Here is a 17,715-nt window from a genome sequence, read left to right on the forward strand (position 1 = left end):
TCTGATGTCGGGGGACCGTTCCGCATGCAATGAAGTTGGTTCTGGAGAAATTGGACATTCTTTTGCGAAACATGCATTTTTGGTGAAAAATGCTCTTTTTGGCTCAGGCAAGCAAATTAAGGTCGCATAACACAGTATTTATGGGCGACCCCCGTGGACATAAGTAGATCGGGCACAAAATAGGTCGTCGCAGTTCTTGAAAAGCCATAGAAATTTTTCTGTGCACGTCAGCGAGTCGGAAACTGTGGTGAATAGTAGAGGGATACGTAAGTTTTGAGGCTGTATGAGTTGGGTTACGATGTTTGTTTGGCTGGGTAGAATTTCGCGCACGAATCCGGTTCCCGCTACTTCCGTGTGTCGGCTGCAGTATGGTGACCTCCGCTGGGGGTCATTTCAAAGTGTTCTTTCTGGGAAAACGAGACGACAAACTTCATCTCGTTTTCACATATGTTGTAGATTATACCCTCAACTCCAACATATCGAATTCTTGTTAATTACTTTTGCACCCTGATATATTTTTTGAGTCGTCGAACCACCTCACTTTGGGGTCCTTAAGGTAAATCCCCATAGGCGAAAAACTGTGTTCTGCTACCTGAACATTTTTCGACAAGCGAAAATGGTAAATGTTATTAATATCATGTAGCTCCATGAATAACTACTATACCTTGAAATAATGATAATCAAAGTGCCATTATATGTTGATACTGTTCTACAGAATTTTATTCACATACTTATGATGAATACAGTCCATATATCCTGTAACAGTGATATGTACTTTTCTATAAATTCAGATAATGTCTCCTATGGGTGTGATTATTAGATGGAGTAGAATATTGTTTCTACAACTACCTTTCTAGACACATAAATTCATAAATCACCACATCAGTCATTAGATGCATTGCCGAGTACATTTGCTATTATTGCAGTCCTGGAGACATAATGATCTCCAAGCAGATCCTATGGTAGGGCCAGCTGTATAAAACTATCTATACCTATGCCACTGTAGGATCTGCTGGGAGATAAGAGACATATCAAAGAGGATTCAAAATACTTTCAATAACCAGGTTGCAGAGTGGGCAACCTCAGCCAAATACTACATATAGGTTGCCCAAGGCTCAGCCAAACACTACATGTAGGTTGCCCAAGCCTCAGCCAAACACTACATGTAGGTTGCCCAAGAGTATTTAAAGTTGCCACATGATAAGGTGTGAGGCCTTAATGGATTCTTATACCTTAATTGCTTATCGTTAGTTCAGTTAGAATAAGTGTTAAGATCGTTCATGGTCAAACAATTCACACACGGAAACATCCTCCAAATTGCAAAAAAAAGCCATATTTCATGCATTGCATTCCTCCATAATTGACGGTAAAACTGAAACAACGGGAGTTATTACATAAACATGCTGGTTGTTTTGATGCACATATTCAATGTGCAACGACCTGGAGGTCAAGGGACTAGGTAGGTAGGTAGGTATTCAAATATGCAAAACAGATCAAAACATTGACTCAGAGGAAAGGCAACATAGGACAGCTGGAAACCAATGAATGTGGATAAATTTAACAAAACGACGGAAGAAAATTGCAAAAGAAAGTCATTATAGAGACTTACAGCTCATTATTCCATTCTTTATGCTGAGCCTGATTTAGTATTGCAGCGTTGATTTTGATCCTTGATGCATAAAGCGTTAGGTGCAGAACTCTTAGTCTCCAGTGCCACATCAAAACTAGGTAACATACTGCACTTTATGAGTCAGAAACATAAGTTGTGCCAAACAAAAAATAGTTGCATGGCACAACTGGTCATCTTAAATCCTCAATATCTAGAAGTATTTGCACTCTCATTGAGACTTTCCGTTACCAAAAATCACTTTTTAGCCATGAATCAAGAATCAGACATCATGTCCACATAGAAAAGGTGTTCATTTTAACATTGACACCTAAAAACTAGTTTGATACATTGCTGTTCTTGAATTAGTCAAAGGCACCTGGATTTCTAAGCTAACAAAAGCAAACACTACAATAACACAAAAAAGTCTAAATGCAGCTTAGTGTCTGTAAGTGATTGTTGTACACATTCAGTGATAGGTTTTAAAGAAATGTATCTAAAGTATATCATTCTATACAAACCTTAGCTCCACAGTCATAAAAAGATTCTTTCTTTAAACATTAATTCTCATTTTTGTTTTGGTCTTACAGCCTTCTTGGAAACAACTGCTACAAAAATGTAACATCTGAAAACAAATTTAGAGATTAACAATTTACTTCTATATAGGGCCACACCAATTCTATTTGTTGGTTCTCGTCCATTTTCAAAAAAGAATTACAATAATCCAAATAGTAGTACCATTCGGAGCCAAATACATATAATTTCAGTCTAACAACAATGCCTTTTATTCAGAACATCATTGTATAAAATGTGCCATTAAACTCCTTAGGCTGTTGTTTTTTTGTGTTATCTAAGCAATATATCTTCGCCTCAGACCTTTTGACAAAAATTATTATCATTTTTTCACAGGTCCAATTTATTTCTGAAAAAATCTAAGAACCAACAAATAAATCTGGTGTGAGATAGGCTACACTTAACGATTTCTTTAAAAATTCTCACCACTACATGTACTTGTGAGATTCTGCAAACATTGTTCTGCAGCAAATTCTAATGAGCCCAGCCTGTATATTAAAAGCTAACATAAAAATTGATCTAAATTTCAAAGAAACATTCTCCAAATACTATTTATAGATTAAACTGATTGTATCCACTAGTTTTGTTTGTAGTTACATTATAGAAAACCTTACAAAAGTTGCAGTATTTCTGATTTGTCTATATATAGTAAGATTGTGTTAACATCACTCAAATACATGTACATCTACAAGGGGCCTTCACTAAGTTCTGTTCTCACAAAGAAACAATGGGCACACTCAAAAGATTTGTGGCATTATAAAGTAGCCTTTTATGGCTATCAAACGAATCTGAGATCATTGTGGTCATTAACTTGCTGGCCACACCCTTTTGAAAATAAGAATGTTTAAGAAGCAAGAAAAATAGGTGATAAAGGCAATAGAACTCTGATCAGAGCTGTGTGTATGCCTCGTGCCATGAAATCTACAAACTTTAAGACAATGTAAAAATGTGTTACAGATCTATAGTTTCATCAAATATCCTAAACAGAAAGTGGGTAGATAACAGAGCAAGGAGAACCCTACACCTGACCTGCACATCTAAGATCACAGCTGATTCTTCCCTCTCAAAATACTGATTTTTGATATCACAAATATTTCAGTTTTGATAGATTTTCATAAAAGTTCATAACTGAGTTCTTGTATATAACACTTCAACTAGAGTTCCATGACCCCACACCTTTGCCAAATGATTTTACCTTTACAACTGCTGTCATCAATTATGCAAATAAGTCCATTGCATAAATCATATCAGTTGGTCATCTTCTTCCCAAGATACCAGACGTACACAATCTATGTTCAGAAAGAAGGCTTTCATCCCATTTTTTTGTAATTATGCAAATGAGGTCCTCATGTTCAATGATGTTAAACAAACCTGTACATTCAAATGTAACTTCCAAATGCCGCAAGTAAAAAATTCTAGTCATTTGTCACAGTGGGGTTACATCATTTTCTCATTGATTATGCAAATTAGCTCTTTACTTGGCATAGTATTTATCAACATTCTTCTCTTTCTCAGATACAAATATCACATGTTGCAATAGTCCTGTAATAGAACAAAGCGGGTTTAGACAAATTCTCATTAATTATGCAAGTTAGATTAGATTCAAGCATCACTTAAGCTATCTGCATCCTAAAAATCATGATGATCTGCTAATCCCTTCTTGAGTTATTCTTCTTCAAAGTCTTAAACTAAAACGGCTTCTGCAGTTCCAAATAAAGCCGCTAGGGAGCCCAAACATACACCACTTACTCTCTACCCCAAGAGCTATCTACCACTCAAAAATCATGACCGTACATACATTGTAGCTTGTCCAGAATTCTGCTGCAGTACCATAGCAAGCCAGTAGGGGCCCAAAATCTAATCATTTCAAGGTTTCAGAAAGACCCACATACCAAACATCAATACAATCCATCCAGGCATTCATTGAGTTTAATTATGCTTGTTAAAAACACACAAAGACTCACAAAAACACAACCGCTATCAAAAACTTAACCATTTAGCGAACTTCAAGGTAACTAGCGAAGGTAATAAGTAGAATTTAGGGAGATACAGTGTGTATTGTTTGTTGGAGATTCTTCAATCTTAAAAATGTCATGATATCAACCTTGCACACAAGAATGTGCATGTGGTTCACTTCATGACAATTTACAGTCACATGAAATCTGTCAATATGATAAACCTCTTCTACCTTCTATATTCCATTGCTGCATGGGACTGTTTTATTTCTGTTGGCTTGAGGGCAAAGATAGGAAAAGCCCATTGTGGGTGAAACATTGTAAGGAATAGCCAACATATAGCAGCATAGGAAAACTACATTTTCTCTTCAGATGGTTCTATCAAAGATAACACTCCAGACATGGGAGGGGGTTATTCTGCAGCTTAATTCAAATGTTGATAATTGGATATTCAGGAATCTGTTCAAAGTCACTGCCCGAGCTCTGCAAATCCTGGATAATCTGAATTGGCTGGTTTCTGGGCCAGTTTTGTATCTTTACTCCACTGTTACAGACTTGGCCAAGTTCCGGGGACAGTCAACCTGCACAGGAGGAAGAAACATGTCAACATCACATCATGCACCTACACCATGGCCTTTTTGAGGCAGTGAGTTGTTGTTCACAATGTGTTGAGGACAGTATTAGAAGGCGGAGTCATGTGTTACTTGTACATAAAGGCTTAGAACTTCTGGCAGCTAAAAAAAATGCATAAATACAGAAAGTTTCACTGTCATCTGAAATAGGCAATTTGTTACTAATGGCACTCGATTTACCTCTCAATGACTGAAGGTCATATCAGAAATTTCTTCTTTTTTCAAATCATTATTCTCATTAACATGTTACTGACGAAAACATAATTTTACAGATTGAGTGAAAATCATTGCAAATATACAAATTAAAGACACACAAGTGAAACAACAAAACTGAAACATAAAATTTGAGAACAAAAGACTATGGTTACAAAATGTGGTGAAAACCCTTATCATTATGAAACAGAAGATTAACCAAAATTACCTCAATAGGACTATGAAGTCTACCCCACTTCCCAAAGTATTTTAAGTGTTATTTTGTCTTTGAGCTATGATTAATTCCAATTTTCAAAAGTAAGAAACAAAGGAAATAATACCAAGTAAATCTGTATGTTTCTGCAGATACTTACATATTATGTAACATATATTTATATCTTTATACAAAACTCTTACCCAATTAACCAGTCCTTCACCAAAACTAAAGTATTCCAGTGTTTTGAAAATGAGATCAAGAATAATTGTCAAATGCCTTTTCAAAATCTGCAAGAACAAGAGTTTGGAGACCTCATATCTCCATGAAATAGTCTGATTATGTAAATTACGTCCACATTTACATAATCTATGCTTGGTTATGTACGCCTTTAAATAACTTACGCTGGTCCCAATGTTGATTGGCCAATAATTTACCATTTAGAAGAATTATAGAACTTTCATACTAATCTTTCAAATACGAATTTGCATAATTGTTATCTGCTAATGTTCCACCAGCCACAAACTACATATACTACAGGTATTTGAGTCCGATAATGGAAAACACTACAAATATACATTTCCCTCATCAATTATGCAAATTAAGTGCCAGTTTGCATAATTTGCACTTTAGGATGTGCATCTCTGTCAAAGCTACCTACATACCAAATATCCAAATATCATCTAAATTTATCCTTCCCTTGTTCAGTTATCCTCGTAAGAAGACTTTGAAAAATCTCCCCTGCAGTTCCAGAGCAACCTGCTAGGGGACCCAAACATACACCAACTATTCCTTACGTCATAAGCTATCTGCCACCAAAAAATCAAGACTAGAGCACATCCAGTTCAAAAGATAAAAAAACAACGAATTTTTGCCGCAGTACCAAGGTCACATAGCAGGGTGCCCAAAATTGACCTTGACCTTTGTCTTCCTAACACCTTCATTCATATCAAATATCATCGTAATGCATCCAGAGGTTCTTGAGTTATGCTGACCACAAATATCCAGAAACAAAAACACACACACAGACACACCCAAAACTATATTTCCATTTTTCATGGAGATAATTAAAAGTAATCCAGGTCTTTACAGTCATCAGTTCAGTTCAGTTCAGTTCATTCTAGGGGAGGTGACACCAGTGTCTCCACATGTTCCTGTTATGGTAATGATATTCTATAATTTCTAAAATCCAGTGTATATCATCACTTAATTAAATGTTTCGCCCTTCTACGAAACCTGTCTGATCATATGATACTAAATTTGGAATAATCTGTTTCATACGCAAAGCCACATTTGGAAAGGATTATGAAAGTCACAATTCAACAATGTGAAGGGGCGCCAATTTTTTTATCTGAGACGGATCTTTATCCTGTCCCATGGAGTCATGCTTGCTTTAGCAAAAGAGAAATAAGACCAGATTTGGGGGAACATGTATAAAATAAATGACCCATCTGATAAGAGTCATTGAAAGAATCAAGCATGTGTTTCTTTAAATACTTAAAGAAAACTCTATAAAAATCTACTGATAGGCCGTCTCACCCCAATGCTCTTCCATATGAAATCGACTCTATAGACTCCTTCACTTCTTTCTCTGTAATTAAACCTTCACAACTGTCTGGATAGAGACATGGGGCAGATTGGGGAAAAAGGGTTTAAAAGTATCGCTCTCTAAAGACATTGGAGATTCTTTCAAAGAAGATCAGAAGAGACCTCAATTAAAGTATCTTGAGGGTCAGATTTAAGCAAGTCCCTCTGATGTAACGAGTTTAGTCATGTTTAATCCGTACATTTCCTCTACTTATCATATTCATAAAAGGTTTTGTGCATTTTTTCCCCTGCTACATCCACTTGGTCCTCCTTCCACTGATCATGTTACTGGTCCAGGATTTGACTTTACAGTAAAGTAATTCTAGTTCTGCTTTTTACTTAAAGTTTGTAATATTCGAAAAGTGTCCTTATTAAAAAAAATCTTTTTGCAGTCTGTCGATCACCCCAGAAAGAGAAAATACAGTGTCTTGAATTTGCTTGGCTTTCTATGCTGTAAATTTGATAATATGCCCACGAACAGCACATCTAAAAGCCTCCCACACAACATGTAGACTAGCTGAATTCACATTGAAATGGAAAAAATCTGTTATGAATTCTGAGGTTTACTTTATAAAAGTTTGATCATATAATAGATCCTGGTTAAGCCTCCAGAACCCGACTCCACGTAACTGTAGAGGTGCTAACAGTGAGATCAATCAGGGACTTAAGCTATCTTCTATACTAAACCTAATAACAACTGTAGAAATTAAGGAAAAAGAGAGAGAATGTTTTAGAATTTTCATTAAGATGAGGCCATTGTAGAGAAAAAAAGTTACATATCGATAAAAAAATCATGAAAATTCATTCATCCCTTCTTGAATCATCCCTTTTCAAAGTCTGTAACTGAAACACCCCTGCAAATTCAAAGAAATCTGCAAGAGAGCCCAAACTTACATAAAATTTTGTATGTCACAGCTTAAACTTCCCAACAGCAAGATCTACATTTTGTACAATGTACCAACCAAAACTTGAAAACTACCATTGAAACAAAATTTAGTACTTACATCACAGCCCTTAAGCACAGCAATGTGAAAGGACAGCAGTTGGAGAGGGATAACTGTCAGGAGTCCAGACAGACAGTCCACAATCCCAGGCAGCTCCATCACACGGTGGGCTTCCTTCTGGGACAAGGTGTCCCCCTGCTCACACAGTAGAATGGGCCGGCCCTGGGAAACATGGATTATAGTAACTTGAGTGGTGGGCATAGAATCAGCAAAGACCTCAAACTCAGACATTCAGACATTCATTGTACATGTACGACTATTGTGGAGCATTGTGTAGTTAGCATTTTAATAAATTTGTCATAAATAACATTGTTCTCTGTATGACTTCTGCTATAAATGACATGGCTGGAACTTGAACATGTATTCTTAAATATGCTTAATAATAGATGCAATACTAGACTCATCAAAGATGTACTGTTTCCTCAATATGAGCAAAACTGGTCTGGACTATGGCTGAAACCAAAACTACGAATCTATGTGCTAAAGGAAGGTACATTTTCTCCAGAAAACTATGTTACTTTACCCCTTGTGTGCCCAGTTTAGATTTGGGACATTACCTTAAATTTGTGTATTGAAACAGGCCGATACCATTATGATACTATTCCAGAATGGATTCCTTAGTCGCAAGACACAACAATAAACTACTCATTCATTGCTTAACAATAAAATATACAATAATTATTGCACAATACATATCTTAAGAGTTATACATTTCAGACAGCATCCACTACTTTTCAATAATATAATCAGCCAATCTTTGGTAGAAATACACTTGTGGTGAATTACGCAACGTGTGTTTGTAAAACAATATGACACTTACTAAACCCATGCAGACCCTATGCATGCATTCCCTATGCGTGTATATACTTCCTTTATCGTGAATATTTCCGGCATAAATAAGGGGCGCTTAGCACAACATGAAGATCAATTGTTCACAAGATATCAAAGAACACATAACAAGACGTGTTTTTCTTAGTGCCGCTGAAATTAGTTTTGTAACTTACATCAGACTTTGCCAGGCACATTGTATTCAGCTATAGGCTAAGATTGATTAACTTAATTAGAGGGTACTTGGGGACTTTTGTAGAAGACTGAATGCTTTTTGATGCGTGTGGGGCTATTGGGTAAATTATTGTATAATGTGAAGTTGTATGCATTTATCACTTCCTACAATTAACAACTTTCGGAAAATAACACTACTTTCTGGAGTAAAATGCCCCTTTAAACTGGCAGAAATGTTTTTGAATTCCTACCTAAATGAGATATTTTCGAAAGTCAGGTAGGTGTTGGACAACATGGGATATTGTTGCCTCTAGTCTCATGAACAGAAGAGTTCAATGTGCAGGTCATATTTTTATCTCGGGTGGAGTATCATTGTTAACTTACATGTACTTATAGATGAGCTTTATTACTCAGCACATGAACAAGAAACAAAAATTGGTACATCCTAAATCCTAAGGACCTTTACCACAATAGTATCAAGGCTAATGTCATCTAATGTCATTCATTTGGTAAATGGGGGGAAATTGCTTTATCATTAAAACATAGTGAACAACATAATACAACTTCTGTTTTAATTAACGTTTCCTTGTTATATCCAAATGTGTACACTGCTATGAGTTATCCTAGTCATTGTTTTCTCGTTTTAGACATTTTTTGTGTTCAGTACTATTGCTCTATGATTATTATATGTTCTGTTTGAAAAATCAATATCAATATAACACTTAACAACTCTGACAGTACTACCAACATCAATATCATACATTTCACAAACAGTTAATTGCATCAACATTAAAAATCATTTCAAAATGAAAAGAAAATCCAACATAAGGTATTTTTTTACCATTCTTGCAACGACCTGTTGCAGCGCATTCTGGCATTTCTGAAAAGAAAAATTAAAGTTTCCTGTCAATAAAGTTCTGAGTCTAATAATATCTTAATTATCTAATATAGCCAGACAACATCCACCAATATGGCTTGATTTTTGACCATTGGAGGTTGGATTTTTTGTAATCCCTCCGATTAACGTTAACAACACTTCATTCAAAGGAACTTTCTGATAAGAGTCTGATGAGCAAGGTAATGAATAAAGTTAGTAATGATAAAATGCAAAATACAATCAAAATCAATAGCTGACCCCTGTATTACACATGGTGCACCCTCAAGGAATAAGAAGGAACAGAAGGGAATTGTACCTGTTACATGTGCCTGTATATATAAAGATGGAGTTATATTAAAAGAAATGAAGAAACTAGAAAGTTGACTGACTGTGTATGTTCCATCCTTCATGATGATCATGATGATTGGCATGGCTTTGTCGACCAGTGCTAACGGTCCATGCTTCAGTTCCCCTGCCAGGATACCCTCCGAGTGCATGTACGTCAACTCCTTCACTTTCTGTAAATTCAAAATAATTACCTTGTAACCATCTTCACTTCTAATGAAACAAGTGCTTTTAAAAAAGCTGGCATTTTGCCAATGTTTGCGTGTGTGAACGTTTTTTTCTAGTTATTAGAATGTCATATAAATAGAACAGAGTAACTAAACCTGATATTGGCGCATGGAGAGATTCACATATGTGCCTGAATCTAGATCTAGACGCCACCTGTTAAAATTTGCGTGAACTGCAGCAAATTTCACTACACTGCCTGTTTTTGAGTGAGCTCTGTTGCGGGGCATTTTTAAGTTTTTTTTTTTAATTTTTATTTCTATTCGGCAAAAAAACGAAGCGGCGAATCCGTTAACCAAAGAAATAAATTGGTGTGGCCAAATGGATGTAAAAATTAGTATTTTAATGGATGTAAAAAAGAAAAAAAAAAAAAATCTACCTCCCCGGATTCGAACCGGGTGCATTGGTTTAGAATGCGTAAACTTTAACCACTGCGCCAGTGCGAACATGTTGGAAAAATGCCTGTTTTAACAGGTTTAGAAATGTTTGGCATGGATTGAACAGGTCCGTTCATCTCAACATCACAACGGCGACTATTCTGGCCTCAGAGCATTTTGCCGCTAAGGCGGCAAAATGCAAAAACATTCAAATTCATGTACAGTGTACATGTATCTCCAAAAGACAAATAAGTACATTTGTACTAGTACTATAAAGTATAATGTGTAACTATTGTAAATCTGATCCATAACAGTTCAATGGCTTCCTGATTATATTTACTCAAATTCTAACTTTCTGTACATCTGATTATCAATGTTGAAGCATGTAATTTAAAACACGCATGCATAATGAGGCAAGACTGGCATGTACATTATGTACTGGGGCTTTTTTATGACTATCATTTTCAAGTCTGTAGACTGAGAATTAGGGCATGTGACCATTTGGATCAAATTCCATGGATCCAGCATAGGTCAGTCCCAGCTCGCTCATGTTATAAACATTTGTCACGATCATTTCAAATAGTGACAAAGCTGGTAGTCCTGTGTATGAGGAGCTTTGGGCACAGGCCACAAGCGTCAAACCTCTGAATATAAACAAACCTAAAACACTTATCGAGAAGAGAAGGGGTGATACAGTATGCTTGGCCAAAAGGAAAGTCGTAGCAAAGCTGCATTACACTTAGTACTACATGCAGCTACTTTAACAGCCAAGCATTATGCTTCACATCAATTGAGGATGACTACTGTCTGTTTTTTTTAAGACTAAAAACACTTTACCATGAAACTCCTAATGATTACAAATGTATCTTATCACTGCTATATTTAACTTAATACAAGAAGCTGCATATATCATATATATATATACTATATCCAGTGGACTGACCAGAGCACCCTCCAGGCATGTAGCAAAGTTGTAGCCACGACCCATGATGAGGACTGACTTCTGCTGGTACAGCTCCTGAGCCAGAGAGTGGACCTCCTCGTCAAGCTTCAATACCTCCTTGATCTTATCTTTGTGGCAGCAAAGAAAGAAAGTATTAGGATGATAGAAATCACAAATTTGATCATACTTTTTTGTGCATGTGAACCAACTCAACCCCAGAAATTCTGGAAGCCTATGTCAGTGTGCAGTTGATATGGCATGACCAGTAGAGCATTGGGCTCGATTACTTGCATTGCCCCCGGCGTTGTGCCCTTGGAAAAGGCACTTTACACTTTCCTTGACCAGTGCAATAGCTCAGTGGTTACCAATGTAAGTGCTCGTTTTGGACCCAGGAATCCACACTGTGGCCATATTATACCAAAGACGGCACAAAAATGGTACATACTGCTTTCTCTGCAGTATGGGAGTTAAAGCCAATTATTTTCCTCCATTTTCTAAAAGACCCATCTTTACAACACAAAATCGACTACATTTGTAAAAATTAATCACAGATGAGCAATAAATGAACCATTTATAAACTGAGTATTGCCCCTTCATGCAGACCACCGGGTGAAAATGAGTACCTAGGTTTGGTTAGAAATCATCCATCTCTCTGACAGGACGTTAAATGGAGGTCCAGTGCCTGAGGTAGAGCCACACCTTGAGCACGTTAAAGATCCCACCACACTTATCAAAAAGAGTCCTTCCCAGTGTGAGTGATTTAATACAAAACTACAGTTCCACAGCCACACCTGGGGCAATTACTGTCATATTAATGGGCACCTGAGTGGCACCGAATGGCAGCTTGCTACAGACACTTGCGACAGTCGTAATGAGGTCACCTGAGTGGTGCCGAATGGCAGCTCGCTCCAGACACTTGCAATTTAGCCCCACCTATTGTAAGCTTCTCTCAATTCAGCCCCTGGCTGCGAAGAAACAGTAGTCGGCCCACCCAATAACAATAACAATTGACATACCTGGCAGGTCCTTGAGACCCTTAATGATGTCCGCCCTTCTCTGTTGCATGGATATTCTGTCTTCACACATCATCAAACCAAACATCACCAGAGCAATGAACTGGCTGGTGTATGCCTAGAACACAGGGGAAAAGTGTATGCTTTAGAATGTTAGTTTCAACCTAATATATAACATGCATTGGCATAATACCGGTACTAAGACTTATACCGGTAGATTAAAAATACTGGAACTTAAAGAGATCTACACATGCAACAATAGTTATTTCTGAGCTGTGCACACTTCAGACATCTAGGTGTCCAATACATCATTTACAAAGCATCGATAACAATGCATTCGAAGACAACAAGGCCAAAAGTTTTCAGTATCTTTTTCGGGGTAGGCAGCTCGTCGTGGGACGAACACATTCATTGCCAAATTTATAGATCATAATTACACATGCTCACGGCACAAGACGAACATGATTCAACAACAATCTTGAATTTCTGTTGGTGACCTACAACTCATGTAAAAGTGTGACGAACCGTTGCATAATAGCCCGGATCTACGACTGAATGGGCAAAATTGAACGTACGCAGCCATTTTCCCGCCATTTTTATATCTACGCTAGCAGTGAAGTGTTACGTCATAGCGGTTGTGACGGACAGAAGTTAAATGAAAATTCTTGACAGTATACGTCCGTTTTCTCATGACATTTTGTATGCTCATGCAGGTTTATGTTTTATGCATTTACTGACAGAAAAGGAAGGAACATCAGAGGATGTATAAATGTACATAGCGGCAGTTAATTGTGCCGTGTTTCTTCCTACCGGTATTTTGTACCCCCTCCCAACCACGCGCCCGTTCGCCGTGTAATTCCGCGGCGTGTTACAATTACAATATTACGCTTTTAGCAGGACAAGAGTGGCAGAAAAGTTACACAGAAGAAGTGGCAAGGGTAAGCTATAACAGCAACATGTAACTGGAGAAAATGATGCGTTGACAATTTGTCAAATCAGTATGGCTAGAGAAATCGTCGTAAACGTACCGGTATTATGATAATAGATGTTACTAGTACAAGTTTCTGGTGTTAATACATACAGCCTGGCACACACTACAAAATGTATCTATACGATCATGGTAAGCATTAAGTAATGTAAGTGGTTTCATAACAGAATTTTTTAATCGAATGAGTCAAAATTTGGCACAGAGGTAAAGGCATAACGGTAAGGTAAGGTAAAGGCATAACGGGGGCCGCCCTAAGATCCCCCCCCTTTTTTACGCGCTCGAACTAACGGCGCTCCATCACTAGTTGCCAAAGAGTGGTCAAGTTTTGATCAATGAATTTTTAACACATTCATCTAGAGACCATACTTGAATAAGGAAGGCATCCATACTGTTCATGAACTCTTCACCCTCCGCGTTACAACTGGCAAACACCGACGACGCTATCGTGAATAAGTTCAGAACATTTATTGACTGACAATAATTTGCTGTCACCATACCTTGGTACTAGCCACACCAATCTCTGGTCCAGCATTGATGTGTACCCCACAGTCAGTCTCCCTGGAGATGGAGCTGCCCACCACGTTAGTGATCCCAACAGTCAGCGCACCACGTCCCTTACAGTACCGCAGGGCCATCAGGGTGTCCGCAGTTTCACCTGCCAACATGTCACAGAAAACTATTCACACAACCAACAATTGCCATTTCTCAATCACTTTAGCAGCTACTAACAGAATTTCTATTTAGTTGACACTCTTTCCATCATCATTTTTTTTTCTCCAGCTCTTACCTTTTATAAACATGGAAAGGATCCATAACAGGGTTATTACAACTCTGGTACAGCTTCATTGTTTTTATTTGTCATTATGTATCACCCAGGCCGAATTTACGTTCAATAATGGTATTTCAACTGTTCTGTGTTTTATAGTATGGCCACTGCACATTTGTGGCACCGCCCACAGTCCGCCGGCTTTCTTGTTGCAAGGACACTGTAGACTTGGTGGCGCCTTTCGCTGACTTTGCGACGGTCATCAAAGGCTGCTGGCTATCAATCATTGGCAAGTCTTCTTGGGAAACGCAAGTTTCAAATGTCCGTGTTTGCCAGTCAACAGCAAACTTCTTGCTGCATTACTATTACATTCCTTGAACCACAGCGGTGCTTCTACAAAATATTAGATGGAAGTTCCACATCCGTGAATGATGTGACATGATGGGGCCAACGTGATAGACAGAGAGGACAACAGATGTACCTGCTGGATAAAGGAGTCTGTATGGATTAGGAAATTTATTCTTGTCATCATATTATCCATAAGAAGTAGACGAAACTGTTAAATCATTTCACCGTTAACTGTCATGGATGTTTTACGCTCCTTTGCATTTGGGACCTTACTACTTTTAAAATTGTGCCCCTGGCTTCCACAATCAAGAAAAGGGGATCTCTTAGGAATTTTAAATCATTCATCTTTTGCCCATAGATTTAGTTCTACATACAATAAATAGAGATGACTTTAACCGCCTTTAAGTTACATTGATGTAGCCACCAACGGTCTAAAGCGCTGCCTGGGGAAAAGGCTACAGATTGACAATTATCCAGCAACTCATAGCAAAAGTAATCAAATTTCGAGATCACCAAATCTTATGAGGATAGGCTAGAGAATTCGAATAATTATACAATGAATATCTAAAAGGCAATGAGGGGTATCTGCTGCCTAGTCCAAACTCAGTGTCTTGTTGACAGCATGATTTTTATTTTGGGAGATGACTTGAGACTGCACTGACCAGACTGACTGATGAAGAAGCAAACATCATCCCTGAAAATGGGAGTTTTCCTGTCCAGGAAGTCGGAGGCCAGCTCTACCATCACAGGCAGCTCAGTCAGCTCCTCCATCAGCTGCCGCGTCTGACAACAAATAAACAAAGTATGATTACAAGTCTTGTTATTGGGTGGGCCGACTACTTTCAAGGGCTCAAGATTGTTGGCACATGAATGGATTCCAACCCAGGACCTCTGGTTTGTAAGTGGAACACCCTGCTGTTATGCAAAGTGATGCCAAATCGAGAGAGTTGGAAGTATGTGGAAGAATTAGCTCCCAATACAAAAATGACCAATGCAATGAGTGATTTTAAGTACAGATACAACTTGTATGCTGTAAATCTGTAAAGCCTGCGATGTTCTTGTAATATTCTTTTTAAGCAGTACCTGATTTTACCTGAAAGCATCTCCTAAATCTGTAACAAAACTAAAATATAAGGAACTGATCGATATTTAGCAGGGAGAGGGCCGGACATCAGAGGGTCAGGTCAAATTTTTTGAAAATATTCAAGTCGCCAATATATCACTGCGCTCCCAGTTGGAAATGTTTTGGCGCCATACTTTGGTACCAGTTTTCATCGCGAAGCAGATCTATCGCCTCTAGCAAAACTTGGAAATTGAATAGCTCAGCAGTATGGTCATAAATATGTGCTTCAGAGAAGCTATTTCATTCTTTTGATATCCAAGTATAATACAACTTTATCCAAAGAGCACCAAAAAAGTATTTGCACACAGATTTCTCGTAGGGCGTGCTCCCCCGCTCTGACCCGCGGGCGCTCCCTTGTGGAGGTCCAGGAAAATTTTTGAAATCTTGACCCTCTGAAATTTTGCTGGTAGACCAAGCTAATTTTTTTTCCTTGGCCCTCCCCCCAGATCAAAAATTTTTGCCTAGGCTCTCCCTAGGCTCAACATTTTTTCCTAGGCCCTCCCCAAGTGGGATCCCACTTCTGACACCAACTACTGTCAGGAGGGCGCGAGACTGAAGTGTGTTTTTGAACTCCTTTAATCAATGAAATCCTACTACTTTCACTGTCCTAAGCTACCCCTGAGTGATGAAGCCCCATCTGCCTACCCAGGTCACTTGTGGGCTGGGCCAAGTCTTTCTCTGTGACCCCATCACACATCATGACACAATGTGCTAGGGTTACAGCCCATTTCAGTGTAAAAACACTACATTATCGCAACAAGTTCTGGGTTAATGATTGGAAGTTAATCGTACCGCCATGGCTGAGTGGTAACTTGTTCCACAGGCAATGAAAATCAGGCGGCGACAGCGCTTCAGTTCGTTGATGTGCTGCTTCAGGCCACCAAGGTGAACTGGACAGAACACAAGACTCTATGTAAATGGCTTTCTGCCTTAGACATCCCATCTTCACAATAATCATTGCATATGTATCATACATCATACAGGACCATATCTCATTGTTCAACATTTGTGGCATTTCTCTTTTCGTTTTTACACAGTCACATGCTATTATGATAGAATATACTTGTGGAAAGATGTCAAACATTGATTCATTGGTGTTGTGTTGTGTTCCCTGACTCCTTGTAGTGCTCTGTTGACTACGATTGATGACTAGGAAACACTGGATGAGCGGACTAAGATTTATTCTATAACTTTCTAACTCTACATGTGACTGGTGTAGTGATATAAAAATAGAGCAGTGATTTGACTGAGAGTGATTCGGTCCAAGGCCCCATAAGGCATGCTGGATATGTAATTATCTGCATATGTAACAATTGGTGACTATATTGTTTAAAAGATTAGGATATATGGGAACTCCTTAGTCAATAAGTCCAACCTTTGTTGTCATCAAAGTTGATCCTTCCCCTCATGGTGTTGACAACAGACTCAGGCTGCTCAAAGATTTCCTTTTGCATGAAGGTACTGTAGTTACCTTTAAGGGAGAGGTCATATTCATAAGGGAAAAGGCACAATCATAGCATAAAGTTCATCTGAACTTGGTAAATGACAGATGAAAGAAGACTAACTTTATCTAACCCACACTTGACATGAATGGAACTTACATGAACTTGAATTTTTGACCAACTCTATCAGCCTTTTTCATGGAATGGACCCGTCTACTTTTCCTTCCAGGATGGGACACATGACTGCAGTTAGAGACACATGACTGCAGCATTGGGGGCAGCACAGATTATCTGGCACCAGCCATTGCTACAGTCACATGGCTCTGACGCCATATTACATGACATACATGTACATGTACGTGTAGCAGCAGACGGGTCCATTATTTCATGTCAGCTGAAAGTTAGTTTTGTTTTCGTTTCTAAATATTAGATAAAGTTTAGTCTTCTTTCATGAGATATAGTCATGTTAACTAATTGCATTATTTGACTGCCTCTTAGAATAG

At 38.2% G+C, this 17,715-nt stretch overlaps 1 protein-coding gene across 2 annotated transcripts in view; it reads right to left on the reverse strand.

Annotated features, from left to right (window-relative positions):
- Positions 1–694: 694 nt before the first annotated feature.
- The window catches only part of LOC118412080 (glutamine--fructose-6-phosphate aminotransferase [isomerizing] 1-like), a gene marked incomplete in the record, with an annotated part of 89,160 nt that continues 72,139 nt past the window's right edge, over positions 695–17,715 (reverse strand). For both annotated transcript variants that reach the window (XM_035814707.1, XM_035814706.1), the window contains 8 exon segments: positions 695–4,715; positions 7,764–7,925; positions 9,607–9,645; positions 10,032–10,160; positions 11,533–11,660; positions 12,549–12,663; positions 14,031–14,188; positions 15,310–15,430. In XM_035814707.1, the coding sequence (XP_035670600.1) occupies positions 4,671–4,715; positions 7,764–7,925; positions 9,607–9,645; positions 10,032–10,160; positions 11,533–11,660; positions 12,549–12,663; positions 14,031–14,188; positions 15,310–15,430 (897 nt within the window).

Source organism: Branchiostoma floridae, chromosome 3 (genome assembly GCF_000003815.2).
Source record: "Branchiostoma floridae strain S238N-H82 chromosome 3, Bfl_VNyyK, whole genome shotgun sequence".
Classification (NCBI taxonomy): Eukaryota; Metazoa; Chordata; class Leptocardii; order Amphioxiformes; family Branchiostomatidae; genus Branchiostoma; species Branchiostoma floridae.